The sequence below is a fragment of the Podarcis gaigeae genome, assembly GCF_964106915.1.
Source record: "Podarcis gaigeae genome assembly, chromosome: 13".
NCBI classification, from domain to species: domain Eukaryota; kingdom Metazoa; phylum Chordata; class Lepidosauria; order Squamata; family Lacertidae; genus Podarcis; species Podarcis gaigeae.
Genome location: NC_139689.1, coordinates 39,410,025 through 39,428,801, shown reverse-complemented (window position 1 = coordinate 39,428,801; position 18,777 = coordinate 39,410,025). Strand labels below are relative to the sequence as shown.

Here is an 18,777-nt window from a genome sequence, read left to right as displayed (position 1 = left end):
GACTAGTTGTCTTTCCAATACAGGAATAAAGACATACTTCTAACCCACCCCTAACCTGATAAGCAGGGACGCAGGTGGCGCTGTGGGTTAAACCACAGAACCTAGGGCTTGCCGATCAGAAGGTCGGCGGTTCAAATCGCCATGACGGGGTGAGCTCCCGTTGTTCGGTCCCTGCTCCTGCCAACCTAGCAGTTCAAAAGCATGAAGTGCAAGTAGATAAATAGGTACCGCTCCGGCGGGAAGGTAAACGGCATTTCTGTGTGCTGCTCTGGTTCGCCAGAAGCAGCCTAGTCATGCTGGCCACATGACCCGGAAGCTGTATGCCGGCTCCCTCAGCCAATGAAGTGAGATGAGCGCCGCAACTCCAGAGTCGTCCGCGACTGGACCTAACGGTTAGGGGTCCCTTTACCTTTAACCTGATAAGCAACCCACTCCTTCCTCCCAGAGGACCCCGGAGTCTCATCTCGCAGCTGCTCTTGCCTGAACCAATTACACTCCTTTTTTTCCCCCTATATGGGAGCTCAGGCTCTCAAGCCAAACCCCACCCCAATTTAACATAATGAGGCAGCCTGCAAGATTTCACCCACCTACGCCAACAGGCCCCATCCCTTAGCACCTTCCAGAGTCTCTGCCGGGATAAGATGCTCAGGAAAAATGCGCACACCCTATCTCTCCCCCTGGCCCAGGACTATAAAGGCATCCCTTGTGCTTTCCCCTCCGCCAATGGGGAGAAATCGCAACAGGCGCAGGCTCTCCCATTGGCCAGCCTCTTATCAGCACCTCCTCAGCCCTTATTTGGAGTTGCTGGACCGTCTCTCTTTGTCTTTCAGCTGTTTGGGGGCTTTTGGGGGGGAAAAAACCGGCTGCAGATAAAGAAGAAAGACAGCTGCAAGATTTCGCTGGAATCTGCAGTTTGCAGGCAGGCTCAGCCCCTGTGGCCCACGCACCTGCCCCACCTGTCCCAACGGCAGGGGCAAGGATTAATCTGAGCACAAGGGCTTAGTCCTAGAAGGGACCAGGTTGTTTATACATCGGTAGTATGAAGATATTAGGAATCTGAGGGTGTGTACTGGCATCTCAGACTGAAGAAAGCAAACGATGCTCCTGTTAGCACAAAGGGCTTTAATTTGGGCTACATGTTTCAGCTTGCTTAATTAGGAGGATTAATCAAGAAAAGCTTGAGTTGATTAACTGGCGGGGTTGAGAGTTAAAGTCACATGTATTACATTCTAATCTTCTCCCACCCTTTCTCCAAAGGGCTTGTGTATCTTTCTGCCCATCCCCATTATGATAGGGTGAGAGTGAGTGGGAGGGCGTGCTTCAGAGCTGTGGGGATTTGAACCCAGAACTTCCCTGTTCTGGTCCCAAACAGTAGCCACTACACACGCATACACAATGATGCTGTTTTGGTTCTGGTGCACCACTGTGTCAGCTGGGATTTGAAAAGGAACTACTGAAGGTGGAATTTCCTTCAAGCGTTACGTGATAGCTTTTGTATGTTATCTCACATTTCTTTCAACATCTCAAAAAGGCATTTATAGAATCACAGAATGAAATATTTGGACTAGCATCACCTAGTTCAACCTCCTGCAATGCAGAAATCTTTTGTACTGAGGTTTTGGTGAGATGCAAATGCATTTACACGTATTCAATTGGTTAAAAAGATAAGTGATTGACAAAATCCTTGGCGGGAGGCTCTGTTTTGACTATGGGTCCCTGATGCCCTCATACAGTCCCTGGAAGTCGTACAACTGTTGGCACAATTTGCAATAATGCACACACAGATGTGCTGTGAATTTATTTTTTTTCAAATATCAACATATCAGATAATCAATACAAACTAAGATGACATAAAAACAGTAAAAATGACTTCCCTCCACCCATATGTGACTTTTCCTTTTAAATTTTACTTCACTCGTCGTGTTCTTGCACTATCTTATACCACCGTTTCTGTTATGCCTATTACTCTGTCACTTCTCCTTGCGATATCTTAGACTTCATATCAATATTTTAAAACCAAAACCATGTTTTTCCATGTATTCCTTTACGCAACTCCATTCTTTCTTTATTTTTATTTTTTTATAATAATATTTATTAGGTTTTCTCAAGAAAAAAAGACCACAAAGATAACAAAAAGTAAACATCAAAGACAAAAAAAAGAAAAATTATTTTTTGATTTGATTTTCCTCTTATAATTGCGGTCAATTTTGCCATACTGTATTTATAAATTCACAAAATTTGCTCTGCCAATCCCTTATTGCTGGGCTTCTTCCCCTTTCCAATTTTTTTGCGATCAAGGTCCTGGCAGCTGCTGTTGCTTATAGGAATATATTTTTCATACTTTTGGGGATATCTTCCATTACTAAACCCAGAAGGAAAGCTTCTGTTTTTTTTTCTTAAATGATATTTTAAATATGCTGTGAATGGTGGGATTTGTCTGCCAAAGTGAATTTCTACCTCTCCTGTGAAGAACGATGCTTGAGGAGGGCTGAAGCACAAAATCCTTGCATCAGATCAGACTTTATCTTCAAAAGCCTCAATTCCCACACATCTCCTTTGCTAGAGCTTGCAAGAGATGGGATGGGAAGCTTTTATGTGAACATGCCAATGTCCTACCAGACAGTAGGGCCGGCCCAATGCATTTTGGCACATAGGGCACCCACTTCCCTGCCAGGGAAAAAGGGGTGAGTGAAGATCTGCATCAGGAAGGGGGGGCAGAGAATAAAGATCTACATTGTGATCTTCTACCCCTGTGGATCCTGATGCCTGAGGCAGTCACCTTACCTTGCCTCATGCTTGGGCTGGCCCTATCAGACAGTGTAGAAGAAACCGAGACCTTTGCTGATCTGCCCAGCCACGGCCATAACTGGATCCTAGCCACAATTACCCATGCTTTCGCTACTCCCCATTTAGTTTCTTGCAATGCACTTTTCGAAAAAGGTGTGGAAACGTCAGGTGGTTCAAAATAGGGCTGCAAGATGGTTTGCTTGGACTGGCCAATTCCTGTTGGAAGTGCATCAGCAGGGATCATTCAGCTTCTTACATAAGTGCTAATTCTGTTAGTGTTAAAGACAGCTAACCAAGAGGGGTGGAAGTATTGCTTAGCAACCAGGCAGAGTGACATGAACTTTACTGGGCTCAGGAACGCAATACCTCAAGGACCGCCTCTTTCCATATGAACCTTCCCAGACCCTGAGATCATCTTCTGAGGCCCTTCTTCGTGTGCCTCCTCCTCGAGAGGTGCAGAGGGTGGCAATATGAGAACGGGGCCTTCTCTGCAGTGGCTCCTTGTCTGTGGAATGCTCTCCCCAGGGAAGTTCGCCTGGCGCCTTCATTGTACACCTTTAGGTGCCAGGCAAAAATGTTCCTTTTTAACCAGGCCTTTGGTTGATTTGGTTGACATTGTATGCCCTTTTATAATGTGGTTTTTTTGGGGGGAGGGGGTTATTGGGTTGTTGTTTTGATTTTGATTTTGCTCTGTGAACCGCCCTGAGACCTCCAGGTATAGGGCGGTATATACCGTATTTTTCTGTGTATAAGACGCCCCCGTGTATAAGACACCCCTTATTTGTGGGGACTCAAAATTAAGAAAATGCACTATGCACTATCTGTGTATAAGACGACCCCTTATTTTAAACTTCAAAAATTTAGGAAAAAATCTAGTCTTATGCACAGAAAAATACAGTAAATTCAATTATTATTATTATTATTATTATTATTATTATTATTATTATTATTATTACCGTTGTAGCACACACTCTGACTGCCTACGTAGTTCCGGGAGGGTTTTCTTCTGTATGTTTAGTTGAATGTCTTCATGCTATGTACAAGGCCTGAACTAAGAAAGACAAAATCTCTCTTTCTCCTCGAAACATACACTGGTCTTTTCCCCTCCCAGCTTTTCAGTTCCCTTGAACTTTGCTTCCTGGACTCCATCTGTGTTATTTAAGTGACTTTGCTCACATCTACATCACGTGATGACACCAACATTTTATCAGCTTCCATGGCTCTGGGCCCAATTCAAAGTGATGATCTTAGCTTTTAAAGCCTTTATTGATTTGGAGCCAGGATGTCTGAAAGATTGCTTTGGCTCACTTATACCTACCCTTAACTTGAGATATTTAAAGAGGCTCTCGCCTTCTTTATGGTCATTCTAGGTGCCATGTGGGAGGGGTTGAGGTGCATACCGAGTGATTTAAGTTTGCACTATTGAAGTGGATTAAAGCGCTCTGTTGCTCTTGCACAGCAAATCCACTTTTTAAGGCGTTCAGATAGAGATAGGGAAATGCACTGAAAAGTGTGGAATGAATGAATGACTTAAGAAGACGTATAAACAACCGCACAAGCAAATCAGGATGAATGGAAGATGAAAGCTCATTGTCACATAATCGCCTCATAAACAAATCAGAGTGGCTGCTTATTGCCAGGTGACGACTATTTTTATTCTCCCAAGCCTTAAAAACAAACTGTGATTTTCATGCACTGAGCCTCGGTTTATGTGCCGTGTAAATTTATTTATTTTTTAGTCATCTGGCTTTATTCTCTCTGCTGAAAATGTTTAGGCTGCAAGTTATCCTTTTATGATTTTGCTATTTTATTCCATTGCATTTTGATAGCGTTTTATCGTTGTATGTTAGTGAGCTATCTGTAGAACAGGGTTACTAGCCAGCCTTACATAAATACAGCAAATACCGGTAAATAGAGAGTTGTCACTGGAGTGGGAAATCTGGGTCTGTGCTGCGGCACTGCAGACAACATTTGGGGACTCAATAACTGAACACCCCTCCATATCACAGATACACCAAATTCGTAACATGGAAAATTCCCACAAAGCATCTCCTTGGCTTGATGAGCCATTGACCTGATCCAAAAGACTCTTTTTATGTTCTTAGATCAGACCCTCCAAGTGTCGCTACTTTCCAGGGACGTCCCTGATTTAGAGAAGCCATCCCAGTTTCTGATTTGATCCCAGAATGTCCCAATTTCCTTAGGATGTCCCTATTTTCTTTGGGGAAATGTTGGCGGGTATGGAGTCATCCAAGCTCCTGCCCCTCAACGAGTCCTCTGAAGGCAATATAGGGAAGGTTTTTTTTAAAAAATGTTCAATGTTTTATTATGTTTTTATATATATTGGGAGCTGCCCAGAATGGCTGCGGCAACCCAGTAAAATGTGTGGGGTATACATAGTGAAATTATCATTACGGAATGGAACGGCCCTATTTTCATCGGAGAAATGTTGGAGGGCATGTTTGGTATCAGAGAGATCTTGTAATAATAAAACAAGTTATATAGAAAGCAGAAGGGGAGGCATTTTAAAAAGGAGGACTCTTCGCCCATTGTCCGAAGCAATATACTCTCCAGATGAAAAGAAAACAAAAGTTCCAGCCAATGCATTTTGTGGGACTTTGGTTACAGCTTCAGAAAGAGATGTCAGGCCCAAGAGTTCAGGAGAAGTGCTAAATTAAAGAACCATATAAAATATAGGTGAAATGAGCATTTGGCTGTTCTTCTGAAGAGGGAATAACTTGCAAGACAGATGGGGCTCCAGAATTTCCATTTGTGTGAGAAACTAACTAGTGCCTCAACTGTATCACTATCGGGCCAAACTACACTTGCCTGTATCTTATGTTTCTCCTCCTGTAGGGTAAATAGCAGCCAGGGGAGGGTGTGTGTTAATCCTTGCCTCCTCTCACACCCACAACTCTGCAGTTTTTACATGGAGTGCACTTTCCCTTTGTTCTTTCGCTTTCCATCCTGCATTAATATTCTAAAATCTCGGGCCACTTTTCAGATATTGTTTTAGGCTTTCCCACCCAGGCTGATGCTTTGAAACAGGAGTGGTTAACCTGTAGAGCTATGCTAGCTGGGGCTGATGGAGTTGGAGCCCAACAGCCTTGGAAGGACAAGTTATCAACCCCTGCTTTGTTGTTGTTGTTTAGCCGTTTAGTCGTGTCCGACTCTTCGTAACCCCTGCTTTAAAATTGCCTTAAACACACTGAATGGGAGGGAATATGTCCGGCTCCCTTGAAGAGCATAGAGTTTGGTAGCATCAAGAGATAAATTTCCCCTCGCCATGAATTCCTCTCCCCACAGCTGAAGGAGCTTAGGGCATCCTATGCCATCTAGCATTGCAATAATTAGGACACTTTTGACAGTTTTGCGAAGCAAAGTTTCCAAGACTGGGTGCCCTTCACTAAAAACCTGAGTGCAAAATATTTTTTTCTTCCCTTTGGAGCTAAAGGCTTGAGCTGCACATGAGAAGACATGTCAGAGAGAGTGCTTCTGATCTGAGGAGCAGATTACTCATGTGTGTGAGAGAGAGTGAGTGTCAGGCGCTTTAAAAAGCCACCTGTCTCCCATGAAGTTCTTTTCCTCATTTAGGAAACAAAGGGAGTAAATAACCAGCTGAAATTTTCCAGCCTTCCAGCCTGTTCCCTGGGTTTATGCACTACCGTCCTGTCCCATCACTGTGCAAATCACAGACACTCGTCACCACCACTGGGTCGTTTAAGCAGCCCCCGGGAGGCCATTTCTTATCAATGCTGGCTCCACTTTCAGGTCTTATAAATAGCTCCACTTCATAAACAGCACCTTCTTGTCAGTCACAGCCCAAGAGGGGCCCGAATTGGGGGGGTGCGTCATAAATATATTTTCTCTCCAGTCCCAAGGGATCTTTCTGAGGCCCAGGGATTGCTGAGGTGCCTTTGGCAGGAAGCCAGGTTAGCCTTGTATTTTAAAAACAAAAACCAAAAAAAACTTCTGTAGATAGTTTCTCCTCTAGCCCCCATCCCAATGACAGGGAACGAAATAAATGCAAGCCACTTTTGAGCTTCTCTGAAGTTAATAAAAAATAAGAGTAATAATAATGAGGAGGAGGAGAAGGAGGATAATGCTATTATCTGTACCCAACTCATCTGACTGGGTTGCCCCAGCCACTCTGGGCAGCTTCCAACATATATACAGTGGTACCTTGGGTTACAGACGCTTCAGGTTACAGACCACGCTAACCCAGAAATAGTACCTCAGGTAAATAACTTTGCTTCAGGTTGAGAACAGAAATTGCGCGGCGGCAGCAGGAGGCCCCATTAGCTAAAGTGGTACCTCAGGTTAAGAACAGTTTCAGGTTAAGAACGGACCTCCAGAACGAATTAAGTTCTTAACCCGAGGTATCACTGTAAAAACATAATAAAACATTACATGTTAAAATGTTTCCCTATGCAGGGCTGCCTTCAGATGTCTTCTAAAAATCAGATAGTTTTTTATTTCCTTGACATCTGATTGGAGGGCGTTCCACAGGGTGGGGGTCACCACTGTGAAGGCCCTTTGCATGGTTTCCTGTAGCTTCACTTCTCACAGTGATGGAACCTCCAGAAGGACCTTGGAGCTGGATCTCAGTGTCCAGAGGGGGAACTTAAATCATAAGATTTTCCCCCATGGCAGAAGGTTTACGGGTTTGGGGCCTATTTAAAGGGCCACAGCTCTGCAGCAGAATTTGCATGCAGAATTTCCCAGGTTCAACACCACTGATTAAAAGACTCAGATAGCAGGCAATGGGAAATATCCTTCTCTCTGAAACCCTGGACAGCTGCTGTTGCCAGTCAGAGTGGACAATATTTGTTGAGCTAAAGGCAACTTCCTATGTACCGTGATGCTAAAAAATGAACAGGGTCTCTCATGAACTGTCAACAGCTTTAAAAAGGAGCAGCGGGTTACGTTCCCATGAAAATTACTGTTATTTTAATATGACTCTTGCAGTGGATCTGCAGACATAGAATTGGACACACCTGGGTGGTGACTCCTCACATCTTGACATGTTAGCTGCAACTAGAGCCTGTCACAACTGGTGCACATTTCAGTAATCCAGCCAATACATTGGAGCTGACATAGAAATAACGTCAAGATAATTTTTTTGCCACACCATCCAGTACTTAAATCACCTGGGGAAACTATAGCAACCCCACTTAGACTCCTGTCATGGACAAATATGGTAAGTTGCAGGATTTGGTGGCAGGGAGGGTAGTATTTGTCCCAGTTTCAGTTATTCGGCTTACAAGAGACCTGGTCCCAAACTATTGAGGTTCAGGGCTTTAGTATGTTTTCTGTGCCCTAAGAAAGGAAGGAGAAGAGGTAGCCTTGCTTTTGGTGTGGCCGCTAGCCTACAAAGTAAGGGCTCAGCCAACTGATACTAACTCAACGTTTGTCTTCAGACTACTCACTTGACCAGCAAAAAGGCTCTGGAATTACCTAATATGCAGTGAATCAAACCAGAAGGGAAATTTTCTGAGCTGTTCCTCACAGCCACACCAGGGGAATATGGAAGACCTTAAAGCAGGCATGTCCAAAGTCTCTTTGGGGAGGGGGGCTAATTCGGCCCCCTGGCAGGTTTTATCCGGCCCCTGTGGCAGTTTATTTATTGGGGTCAAATCCTTTAAAAAGCTCAACAACTTTGGTCTGCTCTCACACACATTCACTTAATCAAATCTGGCCCTCTTTGAAAAAAGTTTGGGCACCCCTGCTAAAGGGAGGCCACCAGTCTCGTTCTCATAAAGTCCTTTATTTGCTATACATGAAGCAGCAATCATTAGTTGCTTGCTTGTGAGGTCTTGTGAAGGCTTGCCCTTTTGCTCAGGCAGGTTTGGACCCAGTTTTACATGTTAGAATCCTCTGGTTTCCTTTTTATTTGCATTTATTTTATTTACCTATAATAAATACTTCTATTCCACTGAATCATTCACACACACACACACACACACACACACACACACATATATATATATATATATATATATATATATAATCTCACAACAGTTTGCAACAATATAAAAACATGAAACCACACAATAAAATCATAGGAAGTGAAAAAGACCAAGTTAAAAGCAAAAATAAATTAAATGCAAACAGCAATAGACATCTATGAGGGGATGTACTCTTAATTGCCTGCATAAGCCTGGCAGAATAGAAAAGTTTTAAGCAGGTGTTTAAAAGTTGGCACAGGGGGCACCCACAGAATTTCTAGTGGCAGGGTGTTCCACAGGACTGGGCCAATGACACTAAAGGCTCAGTTTCTCATTGTTGTCAAAGGAGCCTCACCAATTCAGGGAATGAGCAAAGATACTCCTGCAGATGGTCTGATGTGAAACAATCCTCCTCCTCCTCCTCCTCCTCATCATCATCATACTCTGCTTATCTGGCTGGGTTTCCCCAGCCACGCTGGGCAGCTTACAGCATATATGTATGTGTTTGCAAATTGTTGTCTTATTCGTTTTAGGTTGTGTTTTAATACTTTTGACAATATATTGGTTGGTTTTCAGTATATATATCAATCCAAGCTTTTTGAAATGTTAAGCAGTTTCAAAGATAATAAAGAAATAAATACAGCAGTCCCACTTTGAATTCTACAGTTTGTGATCATGCCTTGTTCATGCCAGATCCATATGTGCAGAGGTTCTACCAAGCTGTTAGATCTTTTTGACAAAGCCCCAGCCTACATATCATCTGGAATACTTTTTATTCCAGCCACGGATGAGCACTGATGTTTGTATCAGCTTATTCCTTGCCAAATATACTTCAGTAGGATTTCCCCTGCAATTTCCCCCCAGAATATTTTCGCACCTCTCACAATATGTGTGAAATGACAGATGCAAATATTTAGAAAGCTTGTCAAGATTGAAAGATTCTCTGTTCTGCCAGGTTTTCGGTTGGCAATTAGGGCCGCCTGAGATATTATGAATGCATGAGGCAGAAAATCACAAAGCGGGTGTCCTGTCCCTCTCCCTATACTAAAGCAACAACTGATCATTTGTAAACTTTTAATGGCACACGAAAAGGGGGCCTCTCAGGTCAGGTCTTTTGGGGGGGGTACTGGCAGAAAATATAGTGGAACCTCGGCTCCTGAAGACCTTGGGAGGCAAACGTTCCGACTCCCGAACAATCGAAAATTGGAAGTGATTGTTCCCGTTTTCGAACGTTCTTTGGAAGTCAAACATCTGGCGTGGCTTCCAATTGGCTGCAGGAGGCCCCTGCAGCCAATCAGAAGCCGCGCCTTGGTCCCCAAACCGTTTCAGGAGTCGAACGGACTCCCAGAATGGATTAAGTTCAGGAACCAAGGTTCTACTGTAGTCAGTTATTGATCAATTATCAATCATGGCATTGATTACCACCAGCCATTTTGGTGTTGTTGTTGTTGTTTTACCTCAGACACCAAAATGCCTCTGTTGCGCCACAGTTTATCATTGCTGCTGTTCCAAACAGACATTCATATTCTGCTTTTGTTGACTCATGACTCGTAGTTTTGTTGTCTTGTTTTTTAAGTTGTGTCTTTTCATGGGTTTGAATCTACTACCGTCTAGTGTTCAAGGTTGCTCGCGAAACAAGTCACTTCTGTGTGTGACTTTGAGCACTTATTAAAGCTGCGGTGGAAAAGGTGGTATTAAAAAAAGTAGTTACAAAAAGGGGCACCAACTTGCACACCACACTGAGGCAGCCCAGAATTCCCCCTGGCACACAAGCCCCCGCCTGTCAGTGGTGGGGGAGGCTCAGCCCCCTGCCCAAAAATATTGAGGGGGCCAGAGTCCCTTCCACCCCCTATAGTTGGTGCCCCTGGTTACAAAAATAAAAGAAAATAAACTGGGAGTTTAAACTTCTTTCACATGTGGTGGGCATGCAGAAAAAGTTAAAGAATATTGGGAGATGATATATAATGAGATGAAAAAATTGTTTAAAACAATGTGCCCCTCCAAAAACAGAGGCATTCCTGTTAGGAATGACAACAGTGGCTCGGATTTTGTTAGCCCAAAAATGGACGGTGAATGAGGTCCCTAGGAAGGAGGATTGGCAACTTAATATGATAGAATAAGCAGTTAGCAGAATAAGAGAATAAGAAGAAGAAGTATTTAAAGAGGAGTAGAATTATTATATTTTAAGTAGGTGGAAAATAACTGTACACAGTTGAAAACGCTGGCAGTATTAAGGTAAATTCAGCAGTATAACATATTTAAAAGGGATGTAAAATGGGGGGAGTGCTTTAGATGGATATACAAGAATATGCAGGAATTATGGGTAAATTAAAAGAACCTTGGAATGGGAAGGAGGGAAGTCATTGAATATATGTGTATAATGAAATATGTTCATGTGGAAATGTAAAACCTGAAAACTTCAATAAAAAATATCTAAGAAAATAAACTGGGAGTTCGGCCGTACTGTTCAGCAGATGAGGGGCACAGAGAGAAACTGTCAGCCACAAATCATACTGCAGGAACCTCAGCCTTTGTCATTTTGGCCACACATCTTTAAATCCTTTGTCCCTTGTGCACCAACGTTCATAATGCACACAAAAATCAAAAACACAAAGAGGGGAAAGAAGTGAAAACATGGAAGCTGTGTCATTCCTCTCAGTGTGCAAAATACAGAGGGCCTGCCCAGCAGCGCATGCAGTTGCTGAGGGCAGCCATGTTGTTAAGGGCACAAGTGAAGTAGCTCAAAGTTCATGTGGTTGCACCTCAGCATAACCATGTGAGATCTTAAGGTGCACCACCCATGTGGTGAAACCAACCGGGTGTCAAAATATCTTTTGCTAGGCCTGCAAATGCCACTTCATTTGCTCAGTAAAATTATTATTATTATTATTATTATTATTATTATTATTATTATTATTATTCACACGTGCCCCACCTTTCTTCCAAGACATTCAGCCGGAGCAGGGATAAAGTCTCTGGCTGCTTACTACACACCACACATTTAAAGCACATTTGCCCTCCAAAGAATCCAGGGTTCTGGGAATTGTAGCTCTGTAAACTACAGTTCCCAGGATTATTGTGAGGCGGGCCTTTAAATGTATGGTATGTACCCAGCCTATGAGGTAGATTGGAGCATTCATGTTAACCTGTGTATTGTTCCCTACAAGAATACAGTGGTACCTAGGTTTACGAACTTAATCTGTTCCAGAAGTCCGTTCTTAAACCAAAACCATTCTTAAACTGAGGCGTGCTTTCCCTAATGAGGCCTCCCGCCGCCGGTGCCCTTCCACTGTTCAGATTCCGTTCTTAGACCAAGGTAAAGTTTGTAAACCAGGACACTACTTCTGGTTTTGCGGAGTTCGTAAACCGAATCGTTCGTAAACAGGGCTGTTCTTAAACCGAGGTACCACTGTACCAGAAATGACCCTTCACTCAGAAGGACTCAGATATGGTGTGACATTATAAAGAACCTGGAAGCCACTGTCAGCTTAGGGGGCTTAAAGGCTTGTGGACAGTGAGCCCCCTAGAGAGAGCCAGTTGCCAGAGTTTGTCCCTTCTCTTTATTCACATGTAAGGTCTTCCTCTCCTTTCGGATTTATCTGGCTGCGTCCACCAAAGTCTGAAGCTGTTTTATGACACCACCATTTTAAACCGGCACGTAATTTAAATCCACAGAGACTTCTCCCATTAGGTTTGAAGGCCTTCCCGTTGACAGAGTCCATCTGCTCTACAGAACCCACGGAATCAGGTACAAAATGGACTGATCTCCGCGTTTCCCACCGGAGCCGTGAATATCTCTCCCCTTACAAGGAAAGGACTTTCTCTGAGCAATTCTGTAAAAATAACTCGCCGGGAACGAAGGGATTTATCGTTGCGGGAGTCTTTATCAGCTGTCCCCCCTCAAGACCACCAGCCAGCCGCAGCTGGGCCCTGTCAATGACACAAATCTCACTCCATTTCTCTCTCACACACACACACAAACACACACACAAACACACTCGAATGCATAGATAGGAAGACAAACAGTCGTACCTGAACCAGCCCGGAGTAACACTGGGGTGCCGGCGGGTAGACAGGCAGGCTGTAGGGGTGCAAAACCACAGCTGGAGGGGAGAGCATGGCACATAATAAAGTCAGGGCCCAACCACCCAGTCCCAAAAGGAGTCAAAAGCACCTCTGTCCAAACGGCTTTGGCACCAGCTGAGGGAGTGCTGAGTGGCAGATGGGACGGTGCCATTGAGAGACGCCAACAGCTGTTGAGAACACAAGCTCCCGTCAAAAACTGCCTGAGCAAAAAGCATCTGCCCTGGGATACGGTCTCGCCAGGGACGTGCAATTTTACGAGGCACAAAGTCAACACGAGGTATGGAGGCAAACATGGCCTTTCCATTTCTGTGTCATCCAACCACGCCGATGCTGCAAGTTCCACATGATTTGTCAAGTTTTTGAGGGGCTGCTTATGGGTCATTTGTATTGGGATGTTTTGGGATGTGCCGGACAATGTAGAACAGGGGTCAGCAAACTTTTTCAGCAGGGGGCTGGTCCACTGTCCCTCAGACCTTGTGGGGGGCAGGACTATATTTTTTGGGGGGAAATAATGAACGAATTCCTATGCCCCACAAATAACCCAGAGATGCATTTTAAATTACACATTCTACTCATGTAAAAACACACTGATTCCCAGACCATCCTCAGGCCAGATTTGGAAGGCGATGGAGCCAGTTCCGGCCCCCAGGACTTTGTTTGCCTACCCATGCTGTAGAACCTATTCTTTTCGACTGTGCACTCTACAACCAGCTATGTAAACACATGTTACCCTCCCCACTTTGGGTGATTTAACACCATGGCACAATGAAAATATCAGATTCTACCTGTGTGATGTTAACCTGGAGGAAATTGCAAGGGTGGCTGAGTTTCTGTCAAATAGTATCTCTTAAGAGTGGCACTGTTTAGCAGGAAGACACTCAAATGCAAACTCCTGTTACTATATATCTTATATGGCTGTTTCTTTGTATATATGTTTTAAAAAATTGTACAGTGGTACCTCGGGTTACAGACACTGCAGGTTACAGACTCGGCTTACCCAGAAATAGTACCTCGGGTTAAGAACTTTGCTTCAGGATGAGAACAGAAATCATGCGGTGGCGGTTGAGACCCCATTAGCTAAAGTGGTACCTCAGGTTAAGAGCAGTTTCAGGTTAAGAATGGACCTCCAGAACGAATTAAGTTCTTAATCCGAGGTACCACTGTACAGTCAAACCTCGGTTGTCTAACGGAATCTATTCTGGAACCCCGTTCAGCTTCCGAAACGTTTAACAACTGAGGCGTGGCTTCCGATTGGCTGCAGGAGCTTCCTGCACTCAAGCGGAAGCCGCGTTGGATGTTCGGCTTCCGAAAAATGTTTGAAAATCGGAGCATTTACTTCCGGGTTTTCATCGTTTGTGAGCCGAAACGTTCCAAAACAGAGGTGCTCAGGAAACGAGGTTTCACCATATATGGATGTTTTAAGATGGTCTTTATCTGTAATGCCTAATAAAGGCTTGGAGGAAGAAAGGAAGCAAGGGAGGAAAGGAGAGAGGATTGGGATTTATTTGCAGTTTATAGTAGTAGTAGTACAGTGATAACCTCAGGTTAAGTACTTAATTCGTTCCAGAGGTCTGTTCTTAACCTGAAACACCACTTTAGCTAATGGGGCCTCCTGCTGCCGCCGCGCAGCCAGAGCCCGATTTCTGTTCTTATCTTGAAGCAAAGTTCTTAACCTGAAGCACTATTTCTGGGTTAGCGGAGTGTGTAACCTGAAGCGTATGTAACCTGAGGTACCACTGTAGTAGTAGTAGTAGTAGTAGTAGCAATAGCAATAATAATAATAATAATAATAATAATAATAATAATAATAATAATAATAATAATTTATTTATACCCCGCCCATCTGGCTGGGTTTCCCCAGCCATTCTGGGCGGCTTCCACCGAATATTAAAAACAATACAGTATCAGACATTAAAAACTTCCCTAAACAGTTGTCTTTTAAAAGTAAAATAGTTTATTGCCTTGACATCTGAGGGGAGGGCGTTCCACAAGGCATGATTCAGACAACATACCCTCCAACATTTCTCCAGTGAAAATAGGGTCCTATTCCATGGTGGTAGTGGTGGTGGTGGTGATAATTTTATTATTTATACCCCTCCCATCTGACTGGGTTCCCCCAACCACCCTGGGAAGCTTCCAACATGTATAAAAACATAATAGAACATTAAACATTTAAAAACTTCCCTATACAGGGCTGCCTTCAGATGTCTTTTAAAAGTTGCCTAGTTATTTAGCTCCTTGGCTCAGGAGTCACATAAAATTAGGATTGCAATACCTATCCTGGTGTAAATCTGTAAAAAAGTCCAGGAAAATCCCAACATATGGCAGCCTATGTTGGCAGTGCTGCTTTTGCATAAAAATAGGTAAAAAAATTGCCTTTTTTTGTAATTTTCCCAAAAAAGCTGAACAACTTTGCCAAAAAAGCTTGAAATATGGCAGCCCTACATAGGTCCATACCCTCCAACGTTTCTCCAATGAAAATAGGGACACTTGAAAATGCTTAAGGCCCATCGATTCCAACGTAAGCCTCAGGCTCTCGCATAAATGTCAGCCTTTGAAATCACTGGGACACGCAGCTCAATTCTTTTTGTTTTATTTATTTATAGAATTATTTATAGACCACCCTTCATACAAAGTATCATCGTGCTGTACAACAAAACTGAAGATCAAAAAGCATAAAGTAGAAAATAATACAGAATGATTCTATAAATGAACCTCTATTCGGAAGACCGCTGTGCTCAGTAGGGCTTACCATACCTCTGAGTGGGGATGGGGGACAAATTTGTTTCAGTTAGCATTTAAAACCGAACTTATCAAATCTGTGCTATCCAAAACAACATGAGAACTGAAACACAGCCCTCCTTAAAAATTGAAAATACTAAATGCCAATTTCGTGATGCAGTTCTCCAAGTAACCAAAGTTGACAAAAATTCATACATTAGGGGAGAATGTGCATTAAAAAATGAATAGATTAGTGACTGAAATATATTATATTAGGGGAAATTTCTTGCAAAGATATGTACATTAGTCAAAACTGTATGTAAAAAAAAAAATGTGTTTTTAAGGGAAATTCACACTAAAATGCTAGCAGATGTTCATGAATATCTACCAAAAAAAAATCAATAAATTGCTGCAGAATGTTTCTGGGGTGACTCCCCATCTGCAGAATGCTCTCCTCAGAGAATCTTATCTGGCGCCTTCATTACATATATTTAGGTGAGAAGCGAGAACGTTTCTCTAAACCAGGCCTTTGGATGATTAAACAATCTATGGCCTTTAAAGGTGTGTTTGTGGAAGGCAGGTTATTGGTTTGTATTTGTGTTTTTTCTGTTATGCATTGTGTGGTCTCTTTTTGTATTTTTATGTGCCCTGTGATCTTTGGATGAAGGGCGGTCTACAAATTTAATAAATACAAATAAATAAAAAATAAATAACTGTGGAGAACCAGTTTTAAGATTGGGGGGAAAATGAGAAACTGAGTGAACTGACCTTGGCACCTTTATCCCATAAACCCAAAATATTGGTGTCCGTGTGTTTTATTATCCAAGAAATGGAGGGTGCCATGCAAGTGGAATAGGCTTTTGCAGAAGATGACAGACTCCCAATTTGTTGGTGGCTTTTAAGCAGAGGCTGGAAAAGTCACCTCTCATGGGTCCATTATGAGCAGATTTCCCACATAAAGGTTAGGGGGGGTTTGGACAAGATGACCTCTAAAGTCCCTTCCAACTCATTGATTCTACCCCACCCTTTTATTTATTTTTATTTATTTTTTTTAAATAATATTTATTAAAGTTTCAGAAAAGTTACAAGAATAAAAGAAGAAAATGAAGCAAAAAAAATACAAAATACAAAAAAGTAAAAACAATTAAGAACAAATCAACCTTTCCATGTCTTGACTTTCATTTACTTGTTTCCCTGACCTCCTCGCACCTCCCTTTTTTGTATTCTAGTTCAATTAGTTGTTTCAGCAAATCCTTTCCATTTTTGCTTTTATCTTAATAATTTATCTTAATATATTATAACTTTACATTCTCACCTGTTGACAATCCATCTTTAAATACTCCTTTATAACATTACTGCTACAACCACATAACTTCATTCCAACATCCTTCTAACATTCCTTAATTTTACAATATTTTTGTAAATAGTCTTTAAATTTCTTCCAATCTTCTTCTACCGACTCTTCTCCCAGGTCTTGGATTCTGCCAGCCTTTTATTTATGTTTAGCCCATCTCCTCATTATATATATACCTTCCCACTCTAAAATCTAGTGACGAAAATCTTCCATCTGGCATGCTGGCAGCCACTGCTGAATATAATATGCTTCTTTTGCACTCCTGGGAGATCTGGGGGCTTGTTTGCTGCCTTTGAAAGAGAACAGTTAAGGCTTTCCCCTCCCTCCCCACAAGCTTTCCATTATTCTTATCTGCTTTATCGCTGCTGCTTTAATGCCAGGTCTGGGGTTTGCTACTGTTTTCCCTCCATTGTTTTATTTGCTGTTTTATCACTGCCTGATTTTATCTGTATTGTTAATTGCACCCCGTTTGGGAAGCTGTTGCGAGTGAAAAAGCAGGCTAAAAATTGCCTAAAACAAACAAACCCTTCAGGACAGTGAACACCGTAATAGCTGTACAAGGTTTCCACTTTTTCTTTTAAGAGATCTTTGTATCTAACCCTTTGTTCCACTCTCCAGGTGGTGGTTAATTGTGTGGCCAGGAAATCAATCAGCACAACTCTCTGCTGCCACCTCAAGTCTAATACGGATACTAAAAAGTTCATAAGAAAGCAAAGGAAGCTGTGTTCTCTCTTTTTGGAGGGTCAAGCAAAATGTCAAAAAATAATGAGCAAGGTTTCGCGTTCTTCTTCATGCTGGGTGCTAAGCAGAGCAAGAAGAAAGAAAAATATGGTGATGTTAAAGTCACAGGCAGGCATAGGCAAACTCAGCCCTCCAGATGTTTTGGGACTACAACTCCCATCATCCCTAGCTAACAGGACCAGTGGCCAGGGATAATGGGAATTGTAGTCCCAAAAACATCCAGAGGGCAGAGTTTGCCTATTCCTGCCACAGAGTCGTCACAGTCTTAATAAAGGTAAAAGTAAAGGGACCCCTGACCATTAGGTCCAGTCGTGGCCGACTCTGGGGTTGCGGCGCTCATCTCGCTTTATTGGCCGAGGGAGCCAGCGTACAGCTTCCACGTCATGTGGCCAGCATGACTAAGCCACTTCTGGCGAACCAGAGCAGCGCACGGAAACACCATTTACCTTCCTGCCGGAGCAGTACCTATTTATCTACTTGCACTTTGTGCTTTTGAACTGCTAGGTTGGTAGGAGCAGCGACCAAGCAATGGGAGCTCACCCCGTTGTGGGGATTCAAACCGCCAACCTTCTGATTGGCAAGTCCTAGGCTCTGTGGTTTAACCCACAGCGCCACCCGTGTCCCCTCTGCACAGTCTTAATAATGGAGACTAAAAATGCAGACTTCGTGGCTGACGTCAACCTGATGTCTGTCCTTCTCTGCCCCTTAAACATCTAGTCCGAAGAGTTCTGAAGATCTCTACAGCTAGCAGACCCTCCAAGTGTCCCTATTTTCCAGGGGGCAGTCCCAGATGCACAGAAGCCTTCCCAGTTTCTGATTGAACCCAGAATGTCCCACTTTCCCTTAGGATGTCCCTGTTTTCATCGGAGAAATGTTGGGGGGTATGCAGCCTACCTGTTTCTCTTGCTTGCTTGCAGGAGAAGGCAGCTTTACTGCTTCACCAGTGAAAGGTTTGGTTTTTTGTGTTTTTGTGCTTTGTTGTACCGGCTGCAGGCGACCCTGACAAGACTGGCTGTGCATGCAAAGTCCCTCCTTCCCCCAATACCCCATGGCCCACATTTGCCAGTACCCAAGGCCCACTTTTCACGAGGTGCAGAGCAAGCCAAACTGGCAACACAGGTCTCCGGAGAAGACCAAAGA

General features: G+C 43.2%; 1 protein-coding gene across 8 annotated transcripts in view; it reads right to left on the bottom strand.

The window, feature by feature from the left end:
- Positions 1–13,023, bottom strand: part of LOC310830128 (RNA binding protein fox-1 homolog 1-like) — a 41,338-nt gene extending 28,315 nt beyond the window's left edge. For 4 of the 8 annotated variants that reach the window (XR_014557486.1, XR_014557487.1, XM_083709763.1 and 1 more), the window contains exon 1: positions 588–700. Coding sequence is in view for 2 of the 8 variants with exons in the window: in XM_083709761.1 (XP_083565887.1) it covers positions 12,768–12,854 (87 nt within the window). In the remaining 6 variants the exon portion in view is untranslated. Of the gene's footprint in view, positions 1–587; positions 701–12,767 lie in introns of those variants that run through there. The other 4 variants (XR_014557485.1, XM_083709762.1, XR_014557484.1 and 1 more) reach the window with 3 other exon arrangements.
- Positions 13,024–18,777: the final 5,754 nt, after the last annotated feature.